At 45.3% G+C, this 24,397-nt stretch overlaps 1 protein-coding gene across 3 annotated transcripts in view; it reads left to right on the top strand.

The window, feature by feature from the left end:
• The window catches only part of LOC138260518 (uncharacterized), a 68,542-nt gene that overhangs the window by 14,875 nt on the left and 29,270 nt on the right, over positions 1 to 24,397 (top strand). For all 3 annotated transcript variants that reach the window (XM_069209110.1, XM_069209111.1, XM_069209112.1), the window contains exon 2: positions 6,394 to 6,515. In XM_069209110.1, coding sequence (XP_069065211.1) covers positions 6,394 to 6,515 — 122 coding nt within the window. The remainder of the gene's footprint in view (positions 1 to 6,393; positions 6,516 to 24,397) is intronic.

The raw sequence follows: 24,397 nt of genomic DNA, 5'->3' as shown, positions 1-24,397 counted from the left end.
TGTTTTACTTACCTGTGAAATTAACATTTACTTACCTCCCCCAGGAACTGTTGATTTTTGCAGTGTCCACTTTTAAAATAGCTTATTGCCATTTTTGCCAAAAATGTACATGCTACTGTGATAATTCAAAGTTCCTGAGATACCTGAGTGAAATACCTTTTATTTAAAGTATTGTTTGTAAATCTTGAACCTGTGGTTCTTAAAATAAACTAAGAAAATATATTTTTCTATACAAAAACCTATTGGCCTGGAATTGTCTTTGAGTGTGTGTTCCTCATTTATTGCCTGTGTGTGTACAACACATGCTTAACACTACCCTCTGATAAGACTACTGCTCGACCACACTACCACAGAATAGAGCATTAGAATTATCTCTTTGCCACTATCAACCTCTAAGGGGAACCCTTGGACTCTGTGCACACTATCTCTCACTGTGAAATAGTATATACAGAGCCAACTTCCTACATGCACCCAATGTTTTCAGTTGCTCCAGGTCTGTTTCTCTAAATAGGGCTGTAAATCATGTTCTTCTCTTGTTACATTTGCAGTTCATTCAAAGACCAAGTTCGAATGTTAGAGGCTGTTTTCCGAGGGTGCATCTTTCCGCCCCCGCTACTGCACAAAGAGAATTGTGACCGCAACTATTCACATTGATCTCCCCTTACACGCTACAGATGCACAGGGAAAATCGCTCCAGTTACAATATTAAATTAATATTGCCCAAATTTAAGATGGCGGGTGCTTGTCATGCGCAATTAAATCATTAACGTCACACTTCTTGACAAGGCCATCTTGTTGAAACGGACGAGCTGTGACTTCTGTTAGGAAAATGAATGGATGGTGACTCTCAGTTCTGGCTCCAAAGCTTTGAGACCTGCTTTCTGGCTCCATGCGGCAAATCCATATGGAAAGCAATCGGATTTTACAGAGGGCCTTTAACCCTTGTCTTCTTGCAATCACCGTACTGATCAGTGTATACTTTCATTAGGATCAGCGATGCCTCACCACTTTCCAACCTCAAGCGCTGACCCTCCTTCGGTGGCAGGCGCACCCCCTAGGTATGTTTGCTGTGAAGCTCTGCAATAGCTGGCTGTACTTCCAGTGTGCTCTTTGATACAAAGGCAGGGTCCGCACTTTGCTCAGGGCTTTTCCAGTGGCTGGCAGCTTGCAGGCTATCGCCTCTCCTGAGCCCTGCTTGCAGGCTTTGGACACATTCATCATCGGAGTGGGTTAGTCCAGCTGCTTCCTGCTTTGCCCTGGGGCACGGAGGTCCCGGGAGGGGGAGGCAGGCATCCCCAGCAAACATACCATGCATGCCCCTTTAATTCAAAAGCGGTTATATATTTGCATACACACCGTGACAGATAACGATTTACTCAGACCTATTTTTAAATAATTTAAATTAAAACTAAATTGTGTTTGTATTGTTACCCAGGGAGATGAACCCCTCAGAGGTTTGGTGTGTTCTGACAGTCAGGAGTGGGAAGTGGCGGTGGTACCAGGCTATCATCGGCCGCAAAACCTGATGTTATATTTGACCTCACACATGACGCTATTGACTAGCCCTTTCTCTGTACCATGTACGTGTGTTAGACATCTGCAAATACACACACAGTCAATAATTGATGCACACGACTCAATAAGGAGATTCACACCAATTTAGAAACATCTTATATCTATTTAGGCACCAGAATCAATACAATCAGGTAAGTATGGTTTGCAAGAGAAATACTTTCAGGTTTCAAAAGTAGACAGTGCATTTTTCAGAGGTGGCAATGTTATCCTGTGGAGGAAAAACAAATACTGCATATAGGTATAGTACAGTGACTTACGGGCCCAATCGCCTGGACTTAAGGTAAGTATGGGGCAAGGTCCAAGGCCGCACCAACTGGTCACCTCGGGTGGCACTGAGGTGGCCAGGTGCAGAGATGCTTTCCAGCATCGGGCCCAATGTTAGCTAATGGGTATCAGTCCGGTTAAAAGGAGGCTGCAGGTTTGGACTGGGAGGCCAGACGAGCTGAACCAGCAAGTGGGTTCAGCTCTCATGATGCTCAGGGATGTGGGAGACACCTTAGGTCCTCTTCTCTAGGGACAATGGGTGCAGAGGTGTCTTGAGGTGTAGACTTTTTGTCACCAGGAGCACTCACGGTTGAGTTCACAGTGGGCAAGTCTCTTTGTCTCTGGAGGGCCAGGGACCCACGCTTTCACTGTTGGCCCACTTCAGCTTGGGCTAGATGCAGTGGTGCTTTCAAGTGTCAGGTTTTGGCAGTCTGGAGTCCTCTCAGGTCTCTTGGGGTGCCTGCAGGATGCAGGGAAGCAACCCGGCTTCTCCACCGGATTTCCTCTCTTTGTTGAAGGCAGACAGTCGTCCAAGGCTTTTGGAGGCACGGCCGCTAACAGGATGAGAGGGCTTTGGCACAATTCCATTGAAACAGCAAACATGCTTGCAGGGCTGGTGCCAGGTCAATTGCTTTTTCCTCAGTCTTTGCTTTTGCTGCTCTTGAGTGTCCTCCTTCTTTGTAGGTCAGCAGGAAACTGATTTCCTGGTACCAAGGGCTCCCTTAAATACTCAATTTATGGGTTTTAGGGGAGTGTAGGGTAGTAGCCGATGGGCTAATTACCCTTGGCGTCACTGCTCCTCCCTATATGACCACTTCCTGTGGGAAGTGGGCATAACCCTGTCCCAGAGTTCCTAGTTCTGCCATTACCAAGATGGCAGTCTTTCAGATTTCGTGTCCACATGAGGCATCTCACCTTAGGGGTGCAACTGACCTTAGAGTGGACATGGCTTCCTGACTACTAATTCTCCCACTTGTCCAGGTGCCAAATGGGCCCTGGGGCAGGGGAGTCGGCATCTCCCTTCTGAGGGATGCCAGATCTTTATACCAAGGGTGGGTCTCTTTGAAGCCCTCTGCCCTGGAATGCAGATTTGCATGTCATTGTGTTGGGAGGGTGTGTTAACACCCTTGCCAGAGCAGGCGTTGTTCCTGACAGCCTGAGAGCAGAGGCTCTTATACTTGGGGGTCAGAAACCTTTATGTTGGTGGCAGGCCAGTTAAAACTAGTCAGTCATCCTACCAGCAATTGGTAGGTTTTCAGGAGGCACCTCTAAGGTGCCCTCTGAGTTCATGTATTAATCAATTCATCACTGGAATCAGTTAGAGTTTATTAATACGAGATGTTTGATACCAATCATCCCTAGTTTCAGTGAAGCCATCATGTAGCTGGGGAACTCGTATTGACCAGTGCCCAGCACATGTATTTAAAATGCCTTCCCTGTTAACCTATTATGTCTAAGAATCGACAAAGACATAGTAGGGGCCTATTTGCTCATGTAGATATGCCATCACCTGTAATCTAATGCATCCTACCTTAGAGCTGTAAGGCATGCTGTAGGGATGAATTACAAGTATTACAGGCAGTGTTGGGGGACATGGCACACAAATATGTGCCATGTCGTGTGTTCACTTTTTGGAGCACCTTGTCACGCAGCCTGCAGTGGCAGTCTGTACGAGTTTGGTGCTGGGTCCGTTAGAGTGGCACAAGCTGTGCTGCAGCTCTTGGGAGATCCTCTTTTGTACCCCTGCCTTAGGTACCAGAGACACCATTTACTAGGAACTTACAAAGGTGCTAAGGGGTCTGGCCACTTGGGGATCAAGTGACCAGGTGTCTTGTTTTGGGGAAGGAACACTGGCACAGAGGACCTGGTTAGCAGGAACCCAGCGCACTTCAGTCAAAGTTGCATCAAAAACCAGGCAAAAAGTGGGGTGGGTTTCTGCCACCAGAACCCAACTTCCTACACATACTAGACCGAGAAAAATGGTAAAAGCAGAGTAAGCTGAGAATATCAGAACTGAGATTGCTATAAATAAAGATACATACAGTATTGTGATGCAGGAGCTGTCCAGTAGTCCAAATGAAGAATGCAGTTGTGCACATCTACAGGAGCTGGTAATCCAGAAGTCCATTACTATGGTGGTGGAAGCTTTCCAGCTGTAAGTTCAAGATGTAAACACAAGATTGGGTCAGGGCAGTACCCTGAAGTGGAAAAGACGCATCCTGAGGGGAAGGGGCGCCACTGTGAGGTGGACAAGATGGCCTGTGTGTGAATAGAGCAGCAGGCTGGTGTGATAGGGATGCACTCTGAGTGGATACAGCAGCACCCTGCTGGGGTAGGGATGCACCCTGAGGCAATAGATCAGGACCCTGAGTATGAGGGAGAGCTGCGTCCTGAGGAGAAGGAGCAGTACCCTGAGGTGGAAGAGATGAACCTTGCCTCTGAGGGGATGGAGCATCACCTTAGGGTGCAAGTGATGGACCCTAAGGGCATCAAGCACCCTGGGGTGGGAAAGGTGAACCCTGAGGGAGTAGGGCAGTACCCTGGGGTGAGATGGATGTGCTGTGAGAATAGAGACACCCTGAGGTAGGAGAGGTGCACTCCGACGGGGTAGAGCAGCGTCATTGGATGCAAGAGAGGCACCCTGAGGGATTGAGGAGCACCCTGTCATGGGAGAGATGCACCTGAGGAGGTAGAAGCAGACGGTGAGGGGACACTGGGGCACCCTGAGGTAGGACAGGTGCACACTGTTTGGGGGGGGGATGGAGCAACAAACCGAGATGGGCAACCTGAGGAGATAGAGCAGCACCTTCAGGTGCGGGAGAGGCACCCCGAGGGATTGAGCAGCACCCTGGCATGGGAGAGATGATCCCTGAAAGGATCTTGCAGCACCCTGACGTAGGAGAGACACACCCTGAGCGAACAGAGAAACACCAGAGAGCTATGCCTTGAGGCGGTAGAGATGGACCGTGAGGGGATTCAGGGACACCCTGAGGTAGGGGAGATGCACCCTAATGGGATAGAATTACACCCAAGGATGGGAGAGATGCACCCTGAGGGGATAGGGCAGCACCCTGACGTGATAGTGTTGCACCTTAAGGTGCAAGAGATTAACCCTGAGGGCATAGAGGACCCTGTAGAAAGGAGCACCTTGAGGGGATAGAGCAGCACCCTAAGGTAGGAGACACTCAGCCTGACAGGATCTTGCAGCACCCTGAGGTAGGTGAGACACACCCTGAGAGGATCTTGCAGAACTCTTAGGTAGGGGTGACACACCATGAAGGGATCTTGCAGCATCCTGAGGTAGGAGAGGCGCACCCCAAGGGGATTGTGCAGCATCCTCTGGTACGGGAGATGCACCCTGAAGGGATCTTGCAACATCCTGAGGTAGGGGATGTAGGGAAAACGCATCCTGAAGGGATCTTGCAGCAGCCTGAGGTAGGGGAAATGAACCTTGAAGGGATCTTGCAGCATCCTGAGGTAATAGAGACACACCCTGAGGGGAGCTTGCAGCATCTTGAGGTAGGGGAGATGCACCCCGAAGGAATCTTGTAGCACCCTGAGGTTATGGAGATGCACCCTGAAGGGATCTTGCAGCATCCTGAGGTAGGGACGATGCACCCTGAAGGGTTCTTGCAGCATCCTGAGATAGGGGAGATGCTCCCTGAAGGGATCATGCAGCATTGTGAGGTTGGACAGTCATGCTGATATCAGGAAGAGGAGAAGCAGTTCCACTCTCTGTTGGAAGCCAGCTAACCGAGATCAGGAGGAGAGAGAAGAAACTCTCCTGGTTACTAGTATCCCTGAAGGAGAAGCAGAGGGTTAGTCTAAGTCAAAGGTATGCTTTCCTTGAGGCTAAGAGCACCTGGATGGGTGAAATGACCTTAATGAAGAAAATAGCACCCAAAATATTCTGTACATGGCAGGAGAAGTAGCCTCAGTGAGAGTAGCGTGGTTTGGCAGACAAACCCTTTTGTAGAGATGTCTAGAGAAATAATCCATGGAAAGCATTAGGTTCAAAACAGATCCCAAATAGAGCAAGTTGAACTTCTGTGGGGAGCAGAGGAGTACTCTGCTAGAAAGATGAGCTCTCTTTGGGGGTAGCAAAGCACCCTTAGACTCTTCTCTGAGTCATCAGGCACTTTAGTTACCTGCTTCTTTTGGAGGTAGTGATGCTGTGTCCAGGCTCCCTGGGGGAGGGGGTCCTTCAGTTGCCCAGAGGAGTACCTCGCTACTTGCAAATCTTTTCCTAGCTCCTTCCAGTGCTCTGTCCTAGCTCATGGTGGTCTGTCCTGGCTTGTCATTGTGCTCTGTCGCGACTGCTCACATTTCTCCTTCCTGTCCCTAACATTGCTCTGATGGATTTCTAGCTGCTTTCTTCTCTCTGTGAAGTGTTTTTGTTGTTCACTCTGACTTCCTATCATGCTCTGAATCCTGTCTGCTGTTTCTGGTTTGTCAAACTGCCATTTGAGAGGTTCCTGCTGATTTATCTTTGGCTTCTGGGGGAGCTTTGAGGGGTGTTGTTTTGCCTCTGACCATACTCTCTCCTTGTTGTAGATGACTTTGAGGACCTGTTGCAGAGTAACGAAGATGCTGTGCTTCGTAGCATTGCAGATGAGCTCCGTCAAGCCTTGCCTACAGATGCCATGCTGAGCTCTGAGCACCAAGCCATGGAGAAGGTATGATACCAGAGCCCTTGCTGTCTGACAATCCACTGATAACTGTCCCTGATCCAGAACTGCCAGTGTATGATAACTGCCCCTGATCCAGAACTGCCAGTGTAGGGATCTTGCAGATTTGGGTGTACAGGACGCCAGGAAGGTTTTGGACCCTTTACAATTTTTCCTCTTTACCACCTCAGGCTGGTATCTTCTCTTGGAGGAGCTGAGACAGTTCTGTTGTGTGGCCTACTCTAAATTGTCCACGCCCCTATATGGTCAAGCATTTGAGTTGCACGTCTAATCCAGAACACATGTACATCATAGTAGCCCTAAACTACTTTTATGTCTTTAAACTAAAGAGCAACAAAATTCAGCATGTTTGTCTATCACAAAGTGATGTTCGGTCTCCATCCTGGAGCTGTGTGGCAATGGGCTTTGAGTGGTGTATGATGATCTACTTGTTTGTAGTGGTTGGTTATGTGCCTTTGTGGTGCTAGTGATTGGTTGTCATTTCTGCTGGTGCTTGATGATATTTCCTCTGGTGATAAGTGGTCGTTCTCCTGTGAGTGGCTGGCAGGCCTTCTGTGTCCTGTTTTTGTGGTCCCTCGCGGTGATGTTTAAAAGTGCTTATTGTCTCTGTGGTTGGTGCTTCTTCCCTAATAGTTGTGTTCGATGTTCATCTTCCTTTTAATTGACATGACTTTTTCGAGGGAGTGTGTTCTTCTTTAATTCCTGTTTGGTGTTCTGCATTAGTGTTTGGTGGTCCTCCTTCTGGTGGCAGTTGGGGATTTTTCTCATATCAGTGGTGTTTGGAGTGTAATCTCATAGTGATGATTAGTAGGTCTTTCTCTTCGGAGTGATTGTGTGTTCCCCTCTGGGTGGTGTTTAGTGCTCTGTATTGTTGCTGTTGTTGGCCCTCATCTTGGTGCTGCTTTGTGAATCTCCTCCAGTTAGAGGCCAATAGGTTCTCCTGACAGTCCATTTCTGTAGGAACCTTGATCTTTGTGTTGTGCTAATACTGTTTAAAGGGTCCAGGAGTTCCCCAGTGGGTGGGCAGGGCTTGCTACGCAATCCCAAAGTGCTCTATATAGAGGTAGTTTGGTTGAGCAGCCTTAGGCTTAACACAGAGGAGTGCAAGACATCGACAAATTCACACAATAGTCAATAAATGAGATACACAACCCAAAACGGAGGTCCACACCAATTTATAAAAATAACAGGTATCTTTATATATGTTTAGGCATTGGAGAAAAATCGTTCAGGTAACTACGTTTTAGAATAGAAATTATTTTCACTTTAAAAAGTGAACACAGTGCAATTTCTGAGTTCTACAATGTTATCTTATGGGAGGAAAGAACAAGTTCTGCAATCAGTGACAGAGCGAGGCTCCACAAAATGGGGAGGGCCTCGACCCCGGCTTGCCTTCGCTGCGGGGCGGGCAGGGGCACCTTCCTGCACACAATATGGTCTTGCCCACATATCCAGAGCTATTGGGCTAGCATTCTTAGCGAAATTGGAGAGATACTGGGCGTGCAGATCCCGGTTGACCCGAGTTGTGTTACTGGATATCCCTATAGAGGTTGACTTGCTGCGCAGTAATGGCCAGATGTATCAAAGGACATTCTGAATGCAATTTTAAGGAATCGTTATAATAGCGATTCCTTAAAATTGCGACCCTGTTCAGAGAGTTGCAAATTGCGACTCTCTAAATAAGAAATCGCAAATAAGGAATCCTTATTTGCGATTTCTGAAGCACATGTATGAAGCAATTAATGCGAATTGGGCATTAAGGAATCGCTATTACCACCACGTTGAACTTGGTGGTAACCATGTGCAAATTTTAAAAAAGCATTTAAAATGCATTTTTACAATTTACATGTAAAGCACACATGCCCTTTTAGCATGTGTGCACCTTATATATTGTTAAAAAATGTTTTGGGGTGCAGCAGAGGGGGCCTTAGGCCCCCAGCACCCTGGACTTTGCATTTCCCCAAATTGCGAATTCCAGTTAGGAATTCGCAATTTGGTACATGCAAAATATTCACAAATATGGGCCGACAGGCCCATAGATGCGAATGGGGGCTGTATCGCAATTTGCGATTCGTTAATAACATTTGCGATTTTTAAGAAATCGTAATACCGAATCGCAAATATGATACATTGCATTTTGCGAATCAGAAATAACGATTTTGTAAAAATAGCTATTTCCGAATCGCAAAATAATTTTTTCATACATCTGGCCCTAAGCTCCTTCCCAGTAATCTGGGTCTGGTGGTGGCTAAGGTGGGATGTGGCAAAACACTGGGGATCCCTGAAGGCTTCCACGCGTAGTGAGTGGAGAGCATGGATGAATCTCTTCATGATGGCAGGAAAAGTAACTTATCAAGCTCATGGCTGTCCGAGGAAATTTAACAAGGTGTGCAGTGCATGGAAAGTATATCACGACTTGCAGGACACGTAGCACAGAGCTACTATTTGGGCTTGTTATTACACTCCGCTCCCGGTACAATATGTGTGATTGTAAATACCACGACCCTGCGTTTGCATGACAGATGACTACGATATAATTGTGAGATACGCCTATGTTTTGACTCCTATGCCAATGCTTCCTGTCTCTTCGCCTTCGGGCGTGTTAATGTGGTGTTTAAAATTGCATATAAAAATATTTATAAATAAAAAAAAGTTCTGCAATCAGGTACTATAAGGAAATGCCTCCTTGGCATGGTTACCCCCTGACTTTTTGCCTTTGCTGATGCCAAGTTATGATTTGAAAGTGTGCTGAGGCCTGCTAACCAGTCCCCAGCACCAGTGTTCTTTCCCTAAAACTGTACCCTTGTTTTCACAATTGGCACACCCTGGCATCCAGGTAAGTCCCTTGTAACTGGTACCCCTGGTACCCAGGGCCCTGATGCCAGGGAAGGTCTTTAAGGGCTGCAGCATGTCTTATGCCACCCTGGGGACCCCTCACTCAGCACAGACACACTCCTTGCCAGCTTGTGTGTGCTGGTGGGGAGAAAATGACTAAGTCGACATGGCACTCCCCTCAGGGTGCCATGCCAACCTCATACTGCCCATGGCATAGATAAGTCACCCCTCTAGCAGGCCTTACAGCCCTAAGGCAGGGTGCACTTTACCATAGGTGAGGGCATAGGTGCATGAGCACGATGCTCCTACAGTGTCTAAGCAAAACCTTAGACATTGTAAGTGCAGGGTAGCCATAAGAGCATATGGTCTGGGAGTCTGGCATACACGAACTCCACAGCACCATAATGGCTACACTGAAAACTGGGAAGTTTGGTATCAAACTTCTCAGCACAATAAATGCACACTGATGCCAGTGTACATTTTATTGTGAAATACACCCCAGAGGGCATCTTGGAGATGCCCCCTGAAAACATACCCGACTTCCAGTGTGGGCTGACTAGTTTTGCCAGCCTGCCGCACACCACACATGTTGCTGGCCACATGGGGAGAGTGCCTTTGTCACTCTGTGGCTAGTAACAAAGCTTGTACTGGGTGGAGGTGCTTCTCACCTCCCCCTGCAGGAACTGTAACACCTGGCGGTGAGCCTCAAAGGCTCACCCCCTTTGTTACAGTGCCACAGGGCATTCCAGCTAGTGGAGATGCCCGCCCCCTCCGGCCACGGCCCCACTTTTGGCGGCAAGGCCAGAGGAGATAATGAGAAAAACAAGGAGGAGTCACTGGCCAGTCAGGACAACCCCTAAGGTGTCCTGAGCTGAGGTGACTCTGACTTTTAGAAATCCTCCATCTTGCAGATGGAGGATTCCCCCAATAGGATTAGGGATGTGCCCCCCTCCCCTCAGGGAAGAGGCACAAAGAGGGTGTAGCCACCCTCATGGCTAGTAGCGTTGGCTACTAACCCCCCAGACCTAAACACACCCCTAAATTGAGTATTTAGGGGCCCCCAGAACCAAGCAAGATAGATTCCTGCAACCTGAAGACAAAGAAGGACTGCTGACCTGAAAGCCCTGCAGAGAAGACGGAGACACCAACTGCTTTGGCCCCAGCCCTACCGGCCTGTCTCCCCACTTCAAGAAAAACTGCACCAGCGACGCATCCACCAGGGTCCAGCGACCTCTGAAGCCTCAGAGGACTACCCTGCATCTAAAAGGACCAAGAACTCCAGAGGACAGTGGCTCTGCTCCAAAGAAGAAACAACTTTGCAACAAAGAAACAACTTTTAAAGGACTGCACGTTTCCTGCCGGAAGCGTGAGACTTTCCACTCTGCACCCGACGCCCCCGGCTCGACCTGCGGAGAAACAACACTACAGGGAGGACTCCCCGGCGACTGCGACCCTGTGAGTAGCCAGAGTTGACCCCCCCTGAGCCCCTCCAGCGACGCCTGCAGAGGGAATCCAGAGGCTCCCCCTGACCTCGACTGCCTGCTTCTAAGAACCTGACACCTGGTAAAGACTCTGCACCCGCAGCCCCCAGGACCTGAAGGATCCGACCTCCAGTGCAGAAGCGACCCCCAGGTGGCCCTCTCCCTTGCCCAGGTGGTGGCTACCCTGAGGAGCCCCCCCCCCCCCTTTGCCTGCCTGCTTCGCTGAAGAGACCCCTGGGTCTCCCATTGAACTCCATTACAAACCCGACGCCTGTTTGCACTCTGCACCCGGCCGCCCCCGTGCCGCTGAGGGTGTACTTTCTGTCCTGACTTGTGTCCCCCGTGGTGCCCTACAAAACCCCCCTGGTCTGCCCTCCGAAGTCGCGGGTACTTACTTGCTGGCAGACTGGAACCGGGGCACCCCCTTCTCCATTGAAGTCTATACGTTTTGGGCACCACTTTGACCTCTGCACCTGACCGGCCCTGAGCTGCTGGTGTGGTAACTTTGGGGTTGCCCTGAACCCTGTAGGTGGTTTACTTACCTGCAAAACTAACAAATACTTACCTCCCCCAGGAACTGTTGAAATTTGCACTGTCTAGTTTTAAAATAGCTTATTGCCATTTTTGCCAAAACTGTACATGCCATTTTGCTGATTCAAAGTTCCTATGATATCTGAGTGAAGTACCTTTCATTTAAAGTATTGATTGTAAATCTTGAACCTGTGGTTCTTAAAATAAACTAAGAAACTATATTTTTCTATATAAAAACCTATTGGCCTGGAGTAAGCCTTTTGAGTGTGTGTTCCTCATTTATTGCCTGTGTGTGTATACAACAAATGCTTAACACTACCCTCTGATAAGCCTACTGCTCGACCACACTACCACAAAATAGAGCATTAGAATTATCTTTTTGCCACTATCTTACCTCTAAGGGGAACCCTTGGACTATGTGCATACTATTTCTTACTTTGAAATAGTACATACAGAGCCAACTTCCTACAGGTACTGTATGATGACTTATGGAGCCAATCTCTGAGACTTAAGGTGAGTATTAGGCAAGGGACAGGACCACACCCACAGGTCACTCCAGGCGGCACTGGGGCAGCCAGGTGCAGAGGTGTGATACAGCGTCGGGTGCCCAATGTATTTCAATGGGGATCGGTCTCCGTGGTAAAAGGCTGCAGGCTCTGGCTAGGAGGCCAGTCGGGGACAACCAACAGGTAGGTTACACACATGGGGTGCTTGGGGACGTAGATGCACCTTTGGTCCCCTTCTCTACAAGTCGAGGCGACGGGTGCAGAGGTGTCCTTTGGTGTTGGTTTTTTTTGTCAGGGAGCACTCGCAGTTGAGAGGTCCTGTGGTCTGAGGCTGCACGCATCGTCTAGTAGGGGTGAAACTACAGTGGACTCGAGCTCAGGAGAGCTGGGGGACTTCATTGACACTAATGGCCCACTTCAACTCTGGCCAGAGGCAACTGGTGCAGTGGCTGTATTAGGTGTCAGATTTCTTTCACCACAGAGGCCACGGGATAGGGGGTCTGCATGCAGAGGCTGCAGGCAACTGGGGAGTCCTGAAGGGGTGAAACCACAATGTACGCTGACTCTCAGGAGCAGGGGAACCTTGTTGGCACAGGTGGTCCACTTCACCTCAGGTCGGAGACAGCAAGTATAGTGATGTCTTCAGGTGTCGGGTCTTGGCGGTTCCACGGGCTTCAAAGTCCCTTCTTTGGAGATGTTTGGAGAACATGTCCACTGTTCAAGGGAAGTCTTGAGTCTTTATTGAAGGCAGACAGTGCTCCCGGGTTTCTGGAGTCAGAGCTACAGGACAAGTTGACTTTGGCGCAGATTTTATCGATAGATGCAGACAGGCCGGTGGGGCTGGTACCACGTCAGCTGCTACTTTTCTCCTTTTCTGCTTTTGTAGCTCTTCTATGCCCTAGGTCTTCTTAGGTTGTCAGGATCTGCTTCTCTGGTACCAGGGGCTCCCCAGAATACCAAATTTAGGGGTGTGTATAGTAGTAGCCAATGAGCTACTGACCCTTTGGGTCACTACACCCCCTATATGACCACTTCCTGTGGGATCCCAGAATCCCTAAGTATATCATCTCCAAGATGGCTACTTTTGAAAGGTCATGTCCACCTCGCAGTAGCTCACCTTAGAGGTGGTACCAGCCTGGAGATGGCATTACTACCTGACTAGCTAATTTTCACACGTGTCCAGGTGCCAAATGGACTGTGGACGGGGAAGTGGCTTCCTCTCCTGTGAGGGGAGCCAGATTCACATTTTAAAGATGGCAGCCCTATGAGGCTTGCAGCCTTAGGAAGGCTAATTAGTAGGTCATCCTGTGGGAGGGGGTGTTACACCGTTTTTCCAGACAGGCTTTTGTTCTAGGCCTCCTGAGAGCAGAAGGCTCTCACCCTAGGGGTTCAGAACGGTGTCTCGGATGGCAGGCTGGTAGAAACCAGTCTGTGAGCACACCAGAGGCTAGTAGGGTTACAAGGGCACCTCTAAGGTGCCCTTTGGGTGCATGTATTGGTAAATCCAGCACTGCTATAAATCATTAACCACAAGTGGCACTCGTTCCAATAACAAAATGTAACAGAAATTGAAAATAGAGTACTCTGGAGTCAGTGGTGTAAACACAAAAGCAATATTCCATATTTTTCTGGAAACATAAAATGATCTTCAACGCATGTTTCGATATCCCACAATTGAATATCAATGTCCAAGTCCAATTCCATAAAGTTTTAAGAGACTGTCATGTGTGTTGCTCCACTCTCATTACATGACCAAAATTCAAAGTCCATATGTCTTCAATCCAAAATCAGTCACGTTCTCCAAAGGTGCCATATAATTGTGTCATCAATACTGGTTTCAACCTCACATATCACATTAATAGCCAACACGTGTTTCGTCCGGGACTTTCCCAATGACTTCGTCAGGGCTGCAATTGTATAAATTCATATTAATGCAATCTGAATCCATCATTCTGGTTGAACGATGATATCAAGAAACCACCACCAATTCCCCAAAAGGTGGGATAGATAATTTGTTAGAATTATTTGAACATATGCATCCTCATGTGTGGTAGTACCCCATAATATCATGATCTTCGTGCATCAGATTAATAGTTAAAAACGTGAAATTAGTGCACAAATGTAAGAATTACTAAATTGTATCCAATATAGAGATTCTAAATCCCATAAATCACATACCTTAAATATCATTACGTAACCCTAATGCATAGTGAGACCTCTAGTATATGTGAGAGTATGCCCAAAGTCTTACCTACAAATATACAAATCCGTATCCTAGCGGAAGTACTGCTTATTGGAATGCCCAAATGTATACTGCACGCCAAACAAGAATGTCCTGATGTTGATATCTTCTTTAGAACAAGTATGAATACCAGCTAAATGACTTGCCATTCAAGCATCAGACATTAATAGCACCATCATCCCTGAGACCACATACATTTACATCTAAAGTTATCTGGAGCACTCCTTTCTAGTTCATTAAAACTTATGGACATCTTAATTACTAATTCGGAAAGAAAGGTTTCTAGATTACAAATAGAAATAGCTACACTTGAGGCAGAAATTAAGGGCCAGATGTAGGAAGCAGTTTGCATGGTGCAAACTGCAAAAATCGCAGTTTGCGCCATGCAAACAGCCTAACGCGATGTTCATTCACAAATTGCGAGTCGGTACCGACTCGCAATTTGTGAATGCGACTCGCAAATAGGAAGGGGTGTTCCCTTCCTATTTGCGACTCGCATCGCAATTCAGAATTGCTTTGTGACCTATGGGACCCCTTCCTCTTTGTGAATGTGGGCATAAATGTTTTTTCAAAGCAGGCAGTGGTCCTATGGACCACTGCCTACAATGAAAAAACGAAACCAAATGGTTTCGGTAATTTTTTCATTTTGCAACTCGTTTTCCTTTAAGGAAAACGGGCTGCAAAATGAAAAAAAAAACTGCTTTATTTAAAAAGCAGTCACAGACATGGAGGTCTGCTGACTTCAGCAGGCCACCATCCCTGTGAGTGCAGGGACTCGCTATGGGGTCGCAAAAAGCGACCCACCTCATTATTATTAATGAGGTGGGTCTTTGCGACCCCATAGCGAGTCGCAGACGGTGTCTGAGACACCGTTCTGCATCCTGAATTGCGACTCGCAAATTGCGAGTCTCTCTGACTCGCAATTTGCGAGTCGCAATTCATGGATTTCGTACATCTGGCCCCAAGGAACTTAATCTTCCTGAGGCTACAGAGAAAAATTATAAAATTTTAGAGGAGATTCTCTCTCAATTTCAACAAGAAATTACTCAGCGAAAAGCAAGGAAGTTGAAAAGAGATGAAAGGGATTATGAATCAGGGAGGGTGTTTACCTTTGTGAGAAAATATGATCATTTGGTACAGTCGAATTTGAGCAGACAAGAATCACAGTCTTCTATTACTTCAGGCTCTATGTCTACAAGTGCTCAGATATCTAATGACAGTGATGTTGAAGGTGGTGTGGGCAGTACACTACAAAATCCACCTACTGGTAGGGGTGTTTTTTTACAAGAACTTATGAGGATCAAGCAGAGCAATCGCGACCAGAACAAAAAGAGGCAAAACATAGAAGGGGCAGGCGGGGGGAGAAAACGCAACAGAAAAAATAGGCATGAAGACGAGATCCTGGGACAAACGTGTGTAAATCAAAGTTCAACTGACTCAATAAATATTGTTAATTTGTCAAACATGAATCTTACTACAGACATGAGAATATTGTTGGAAAAGGGTCTGAATTTTTGTCCCACGGATCAAGGAGACATAAGCAAGTTGAAAATAGATTTGTTCAAATTTATTCGCAAACTTAAATTGAAAAAATACTTTTCACTTAATCCAACTGATATCCAAAATAGAGATAACTTGGTACAGGGTTTCAATTTAGATGAATTTTCAATTAAAGATATTTAAGACACAGCCACATTGTTATCTATCTCTGAATATGAGGAATTTCCAATTATTTTCTCACAAGTGTTGAATGATTTGAATATAGTGCACAATATCAGTATCGGTAGTGGTCTGAAAAAGAAGTCAAGATGGGTCCCGAAGCTTATTGGTAACAATAATTTCGATATATTTTTTGACTTAGCTTTCAGGGATCTAGATAAGGCTTCGCCACATTTCACCTCCCTCGATTTGAGTCATGGAGAAAGGAAGGCTCTTAAGGAACTCCAGCAAAATGAACAAATAATCATTAGACCAGCAGACAAGGGAGGCAATGTGGTGATAATGAATAAGTGTGATTATGAGAAAGACATTTCTACTCAGTTACAGGATGTACGATGATATGAGAAACTTACATATAACCTGATGCCGGGTTTAACCATTAGTATACAGAGAAAATTGAAAGATTGGCATGAGCATAAATTACTTGCTTAAGATGAATATCAATATCTGTCAGTGGATTGACCCAGGTATCCATGTATATACACCCTGCCGAAAATACACAAGGAATTACCATTCCCACCAGGGACACCCATTATTTCGGGTATTTCGGGGCCTACAGAAAAAATATCAGAGTATGTTGATGTGTTCCTTCAACCTATGGTTAACAATTTACCATTGTACATCAAAAACACTACACATATCCTAAGTTTTTTAAGTGACTGAGTGGGACACCAATATGTTATTTGTTACCATGGATGTTGTCTGTCTATACACATGTATAAGACATGACCTGGGTTTGAAGGCAGTTGAGGTGTTTCTCAATAGAAAATCAATCACCCCATGGGAACACACTAGGATGATACTAGATATGATAGAGTTAATTCTCAACATAACTTTTTTTCTTTTCAAAAGGGATTGGTATAGACAGAAACAGGGTGTGGCGATGGGCTCCAGATTTTCCCCTTCTTACGCCAACCTATTTATGGGTTGGTTTGAGTAGAGGTGGGTCTGGGGCCCAGATGCCGCTAAATGGCACTCGGATATACTCTATTGGGGTCGTTATATTGACGATTGCCTTATGATTTGGACAGGAAGTGTGGAGCAACTTATTGAGTTTTGCGAATATCTTAACCTGAATGATATGAATGTGAAATTTACGTACCAGTACAGCTATATTTGTATAGATTTTTTTGGATGTACAACTATATATTGCTAACAATAGTATCCAGAGTAGGCTGTATAGAAAATCTACTGCTTGTAATTCTATCTTACATGCTGCAAGTGCCCACCCACACCATCAAATTGCAGCGATACCGTATGGTGAAATGATTCGGGCAAGACGCAATTGTAGCACAGACAAGGAGTTCGAGGAATGCATTGAGGATATGTGCCAGCGTTTTGAACTAAGGGGATATCATAGGCACATTATAAGTAACGCAAAACGTAGAATTAAAAATATTCATAGGGAACACACACTGAAGCCTAGGGAATATGTTAATCGTAGTGAGCAAGGAAAAGTTAGATTGATAACAGATTACTCTGAGAACTCAAAACTATTGCGGAAGTTTATTCATAAGCAGTGGCATATTTTGTCACAAGATGATACTTTAAAGGATATTATTGGCACAAAACCAGAAATTACGTACCGCAGACGCAAATCTCTGTGATGTATTCTTAGTCCGAGTTATCCCTCGAATGACGCTAAGGAGGACTGGCTTTCTGCTCGTACAATTGGCTTTTGCAATTGTGGACATTGTGGACTATGCAAACGGGCTAGTCGAAAAAGAATGGAATTCACAGACTATTCGGGTAAGATATTAAGATTAGAGCATATATTAACTGTGGCACTTCCTTTGTGGTATACGTGGTGCTATGTAAGTGTAACCGTTATTATGTTGGGAGTACAATCCGTCCATTAAGAATAAGGATTGGAGAGCATGCGAGGGCACTTGCACATGAGGATTACAGATACCCATTAGTGGCACATATGATGTCCTGTGAATCACAACCACCTTGCAAAAACTTTGAATTTTTTGGTATTGACCATATAGGAATTGACCCAAGGGGGGGCAACAGAGAGTTGACGTTAAGGAGGAAAGAGGCTTTATGGATACTACGATTGAGAGCAGTCGAAATAGCTCTTAATACAGACAGGGAACTTGAATATTTCCTTGGTAACTAGGAAAAGCATGCATTATGTCGGTGTCAGTAATGTCCGTAAAATGTATATTGATATGATGGGTCCTACTATATCTATTATAGATAGTGTATATATGACAATATATTTGCATTATATGGACCTGTCAAAATTAGGTGAATATGTTACTTGCGTTTACATGTACCTATGTTTTTTTTGGATAGCTGATATATTATATGGAAGTATATGTTAGTCCAATAGTTCAATTATCTGTATAAAATGTATAATGATATGTTTATTGTATATGATACACATGGTTTAAATTTTGTCTTTTATAAGCTTGATAATATTATGATGTAATATGCAGAGTAAGAATCCATCTTTCCCTCCACACGGAAATCCTCCTGTCTAAAACTTTGGAATCTATCAGTACGATATAACATCACTACGAACATTCTTTTAACTTATTAGTATCAATAAGCTATACTCATTCATACTTGCATTTCTTCTCAATTACTTACTAACTTCCACTAAATTAGTTATTTTCTAACACTAACTTCGGGTTGTGGATCTTCGTCTCTATTGGGCATTTGATATTTATACTTTATATTTATTTAGGTGTTAACTGTGGGTCTCCTCGTTGTGATTTCGTTTTAGGTTTATTTCCAAGATGGCCGCCAGCATTTTAGCCCTTCTTTTATATTATGGGTGTAAGACTGGATCTATTAGCGCGAGATCATAGGAAACGTGTTAGTATCCAGCCGCCTTCTTTATTTAAGGTCGGAAGACGCGGCCGATCGCGGATAAGATATATATGATCCCGACGCGTATTCGCGTGTAGGAAGTAGATTAGAGTTTTTGAAGCTCAATAATACGACTAGAAATCGGGTAAGTCGGTGTGTTCGATGGCGGTATGCCATGAGAAGTTCTGGATTGTTTATAGCAACAGTAATTTTTGATATGCGTCGATAATCCAGTTCAGACCTTACATTTATAGTTAAAAGGATATGGTTTGGTTATATTTTGTTTTATATTGATAGTGGGGTGAACTATTAGGCACTTTGTGACATGCATTGTCATGATCATAATTGTATGTACAATGAAGATATTTTGCAAGTGTTGACAATTTGATATATTTTGAATACTTATAGTGGAAAGGAGTGCTCCAGATAACTTTAGATGTAAATGTATGTGGTCTCAGGGATGATGGTGATATTAATGTCTGATGCTTGAATGGCAAGTCATTTAGCTGGTATTCATACTTGTTCTAAAGAAGATATCAACATCAGGACATTCTTGTTTGGCGTGCAGTATACATTTGGGCATTCCAATAAGCAGTACTTCCGCTAGGATACGGATTTGTATATTTGTAGGTAAGACTTTGGGCATACTCTCACATATACTAGAGGTCTCACTATGCATTAGGGTTACGTAATGATATTTAAGGTATGTGATTTATGGGATTTAGAATCTCTATATTGGATACAATTTAGTAATTCTTACAGTTGTGCACTAATTTCACGTTTTTAACTATTAACCTGATGCACGAAGATCATATTATGGGGTACTATCACACATGAGGATGCATATGTTCAAATAATTCTAACAAATTATCTATCCCACCTCTTGGTGAATTGGTGGTGGTTTCTTGATATCATCGTTCAACCAGAATGATGGATTCAGATTGAATTAATATGAATTTATACAATTGCAGCCCTGACGAAGTCATTGGGAAACTCCTGGATGAAACACGTGTTGGCTGTTAATGTGATATGTGAGGTTGAAACCAGTATTGATGACACAATTATATGGCACCTTTGGAGAACGTGATTGATTTTGGATTGAAGACATATGGACTTTGAATTTTGGTCATGTAATGAGAGTGGAGCAACACACATGACAGTCTCTTAAAACTTTATGGAATTGGACTTGGACATTGATATTCAATTGTGGGATATCGAAACATGCGTTAAAGATCATTTTATGTTTCCAGAAATATATGGAATATTGCTTTTGTGTTTACAACACTGACTCCAGAGTACTCTATTTTCAATTTCTGTTACATTTTGCTATTGGAACGAGTGCCTCTTGTGGTTAATGATTTATAGGTGTGCATCAGCACACATTTAAGGCTCAGGGGTGGGGTCTTTCAAGGGCGCACCGTCAGAGAATTGGTTCTAGTTTGATATTTACCTCATTACCCAGAGCGCCTAGTTCTCTTCCAATTTTGTACACCCGCACGTAGTCAGAGTAAATCCCGCACTGGCATCAGTGTGGGTTCAACAATGCGAGATGTTTGACACCAAACATCCTGATCTTCTGTGACGCCATCATGTAGCTGGAGAACTTATAGTGACCAGTGTCCAGCACATGCATTTAAAATGGCTTTCCTGGTCCCATACTATGTCTGAGAATCGACAAAGACATAGCAGGCGCATATCTGCTCGTGCAGCTATGCCTTCACGTGTAATATAATGCACCTGCCTTAGGGCTGTAAGGCCTGCTAGAGGGTGACTTACATATATTGCATGCAGTGCTAGAGGCACACAGGCTGTGGCCATGTTGTGTTTTCACGTTTGTCTGCACCAAGACACGCAGCCTGCAGAGCGGCCTGTCATGTACGTGGTGACGGGTCCCTTAGGGTGACACACTTCGTGCTTCAGCCCTAGGAACCTCTTTTAGTACCCAGGCCCTAGGTACCAGGGTTACCATTTACTAGGGACTTACAGCGGGTGCTAAAGGTTTTGCCAATTGGGGAAACAACTGTGCAGTTTAGGGAGAAAGAACACTGGCATTGGGGACTTGGTTGGGAGAGCCCCAGTGCACTTCAGTCAGTTGCATCAAATACCATGCACAAAGTGTGTGTGTGTGTGGCGTGGGGGGGGGTTCTGCAACAAAAACCCAGTTCCTTACAATTTTCGTTTAGCACTTTGTTGAGACTTCTGGTGGACGTTCATCATTGTCCCCCATATTGTGGTGGAGGAGTTTGGATCCTTCTTGGGTAACGTTCCCCCCACCACCCCCTATTTTTCAGTTGGTAGGGGTCTTTGGTGCCCTTCTGAGAGGCATGTGCTGCTCTTCCTCTTGCTGTGGGGACCTAGTCTGTTTAGTGTTATAAATTCTCTGTTATTTCAGTAGTTAGAAGTTGTTGAGCCTCCTAGCCGCAAGTTGTTTTCTTCCCAACGGCAGTTGCAGGGCTTCTCCTGGTGGTTTGTACTCCTCATTCTGAAGCAGGGTTTGCTTTGCATATTAAAAAGTTATACGTTTGTAAGTTTTGTCATTTAGCTTTTGGAGTCTCTTAAAGCTAAACCTTTCTCATCAGTTATGGAAGTGTCTGAAAGTGGACTGCTTATGACTCCTGCAGCTCACAGACTCTTTCCGGCCTAGAATGTCCCTTTGATTATAATTTTCAGTTGATCAGTATCAACATTGCTGCAAGACATTACTGAACAAAGTGCAGCTGAAGGTCCGCCTACTGATGCTGTGGTGTTCCTCCTCTTCTTGCTAGTGGCTGGCAGGCTGTACTTCTGTCCCCAAAGTATCTGTGGAGGGGAAAGTTGGAGGAAAATGGGGTGCCCTCCACTGCCAGTCATTAAAAAAAAGACTGAAAACCCCAATCTCCTAATACCCCTAAAAAAATGTCCTGGTAAAAACCGTTCAAAGACTTCTGCAATAAGGGCCCTAACCCTCTAAGTTTGTGGTCATTGCATGTGGGGGCAAGTCTAGTATGAAAACAAAGTGTGGTGTTAACAAAATGACCAAAATAGTGTGAGATTGAAAGTGCCTCACAGATGCAACCACCAGAAACCTTTCGGATTTGCTACCAACCGACTTAACATGGCACCGTTGGCACTTTCCTGTGCTTGCAGGGGAAGCCCCGTTCCTAAATCTACTATGGAGTGTAGGTTGACGAGCTGTATTTCTAATGCTACGTCTGCATCAATACCTACAATGCCGTGTGTAAGGTCCCCATGGGTAACGTAGTTCACATCTCTGTAAATTAAAATGACCCAGGCTAAAAGGAGGCTAAAAATGTCCGCAAGAGACCCCCCAGTGGTTTACAGTGTATGGGCCTTTGGCACGTGGTTGAAAACAGGGCTCCTAATCTTACCACAGAGTAGCGAATGGCCAACGTTTCATTGCCAGGAGAATTTTTTTACAAATTCCTCAGGGCTAGAGGACCACAAAGTCACCCAACAGTATACCGCGCCAGATTGCCACCAGCTGAAGGCCTATCAGTTAAGGGGTTAAGTAGCTGTACCTATGCCACAACGTTGAACCACCAGCGGCGGAGGCTCAGAGTCCTCTTCCAGTTGCACCAAGGCTGTGCTCATGGTCATCTTTGGTCTGCTGTCTTGGACGTGATAAGTGTTCTTTTGCTGAATGCTGCTGGTTTCTGTAATAGAGGATGATCAAGAGCTCGTGGGTTCTTCTGGGAGGGATTACACATGTTATGTGCACTTTCCTAACATGTTCAGTGAAGGCTTCAATGAGGGCTGTTAAGGTCAGTCCATGCAACACTGTTGCTGACTGTTTGACATTTGTGTTTGTTTTGACTGCTATTCTTATTTATTTGTAATCCCTGCTGCAGATCTTTGTGACTGGGGGTCCAAACTGGGGTGGCGTGGTGAGCAAAAAAACGATGGATTAAACCCAGATCTTTGTGACTGGGGGTGAATGTTTGATTTGTTCTGCATTCCGTCCATCATCTGTTCTTTTTGCAGTATCTGTGGCAGGCAGATCAATTGTTTTTTAAGTGTTGCATCTATATTGAAAGTTGGTATATTTACTGTGGTGTATACAATCATTTCTAAGTAGTTCATTGTAGGATTGTTCAACTCTCCTAATCAAAGAATCGCCTGGGGAAGCCTCGACCTTTGTGTGGATAGGTCCTAGGAACGCCTGCAGGTTAATGTTGCAAACCAGCAAGTGCTGTATCAACCAGTAGTAGTTATGCTTTGGCATTATTTTGCACTTCAACCAAAGCTAAAAAAAGAATTTGTACAGCTAAGAAAAGTCTTCTGCTCCCCCATAAAGTGTGTAGACAAGTGGCTGGTCAGACTTAGGGATACGTAGGACCAGCAATATATTGATGATTAGTGCAAAGGAAATTGCTTTGAGATGCGTATGTATACTCGTTATTTCTGCCCGGTAGCGGAAGTCGGGGGTCATCATTGGGATAAAATTATAATTGGGACATCTTAATGAAGAGGTGGTAGGGTTGTTTTTAGGTAGGGCCTCTAAGCAGCGCATTCGTGCTGTCGCTTGCGACGATCTATTGTTCATAAAAAAAAAAATCTAAAAAGTGTTTTTCAACCTGCCCATTACTTCATTATTGATTAGCTTCTTCGTCACTCTCATAAATGTGGCAGGTCCATAATTATGTGGAAATTGCCGCAGCAGCACAGTCGCATAACTCCAATGGCCGTGCCTATGGACACAGATGTTCGGGTACATTTGACTTGGTACGGTCTTCCAGGGCACTGGGGATGTTCCCACCTCCATCCTCCCCATTGTGCGAGCTGCAGATTTGCCATGTTTGTTTTCCTCCGCATCCACTCGCCATCAGAAAAAACAGCGATACTTTGCAGGCAGCGCTGGCCGAGTCATAGCACTTTTTTTGCTAACTTTACTCTTAGCCATGCTGCACAGCCACACAACTGTACGACCTGGCAAAAACCCCTTGGAAAGCCAGTAACTTTCACAAAGGCGAGACCTGTTGCCTTTGCCAGTGCTGGTTCTGAATGATTTTGTTATCTGTAAAATTGTTTTGGGGCTGTCCACACTTCTGGCCACACATTGTTAGGTTCACTTTTTACAAGTTATGCTCGCATTGAAACTAAAGTGTTCTCTTGTTGCTCTTTGGATCATATGCATGTCAGTGTTAGAGGATCCTCACTCAACACATTAATAGATGGGACATACAGTAAAAACAAACAAATATATCTAACTTTTTGGGGGCGGAACCATTGTATTTTCTGTGCTGTCAGTCACGCAGCATCCACTTCTGATAAGGGGCCCTGTCCTAGTGCGCTGAGAGGAGGATGCTGAGCCAGAGGTGAAGGTGGAGCTCATATGTTGAGCTAGCTTACAGATTTGGAAGTAGTGATATGTAACTTCATCATTACAAGTAGGGAGCATAGTATTCCTGTCTTATTGCAACACTTACTTTGACTTCCTTCAGGTGTAGGCCAGTGTGTCTCATTGCCTCTTGGGAGGGGGGGGGGGAGGCCCTTTGACTTCCTTCAGGTGTAGGCCAGAGTGTCACATTGCGGTGGGGGGAAGCTGTCCTTTGACTTCCTTCAGGTGCAGTACCTGTGTCTCTCATTGCCTCTTAGGGGCTGTCCTTTGACTTCCTTCAGGTGTAGGCCAGAGTGTCTCATTGCCTCTTGGGAGGGGGGGGTCCTTTGACTTCCTTCAGGTGTAGGCCAGAGTGTCTCATTGCCTCTTGGGAGGGGGGGGGGTCCTTTGACTTCTTT

This window comes from Pleurodeles waltl, chromosome 9 (assembly GCF_031143425.1).
Source record: "Pleurodeles waltl isolate 20211129_DDA chromosome 9, aPleWal1.hap1.20221129, whole genome shotgun sequence".
NCBI classification, from domain to species: Eukaryota; Metazoa; Chordata; class Amphibia; order Caudata; family Salamandridae; genus Pleurodeles; species Pleurodeles waltl.
The sequence above is the reverse complement of the archived record's forward strand: the minus strand, read 5'-3'. Positions and strand labels throughout refer to the sequence as shown.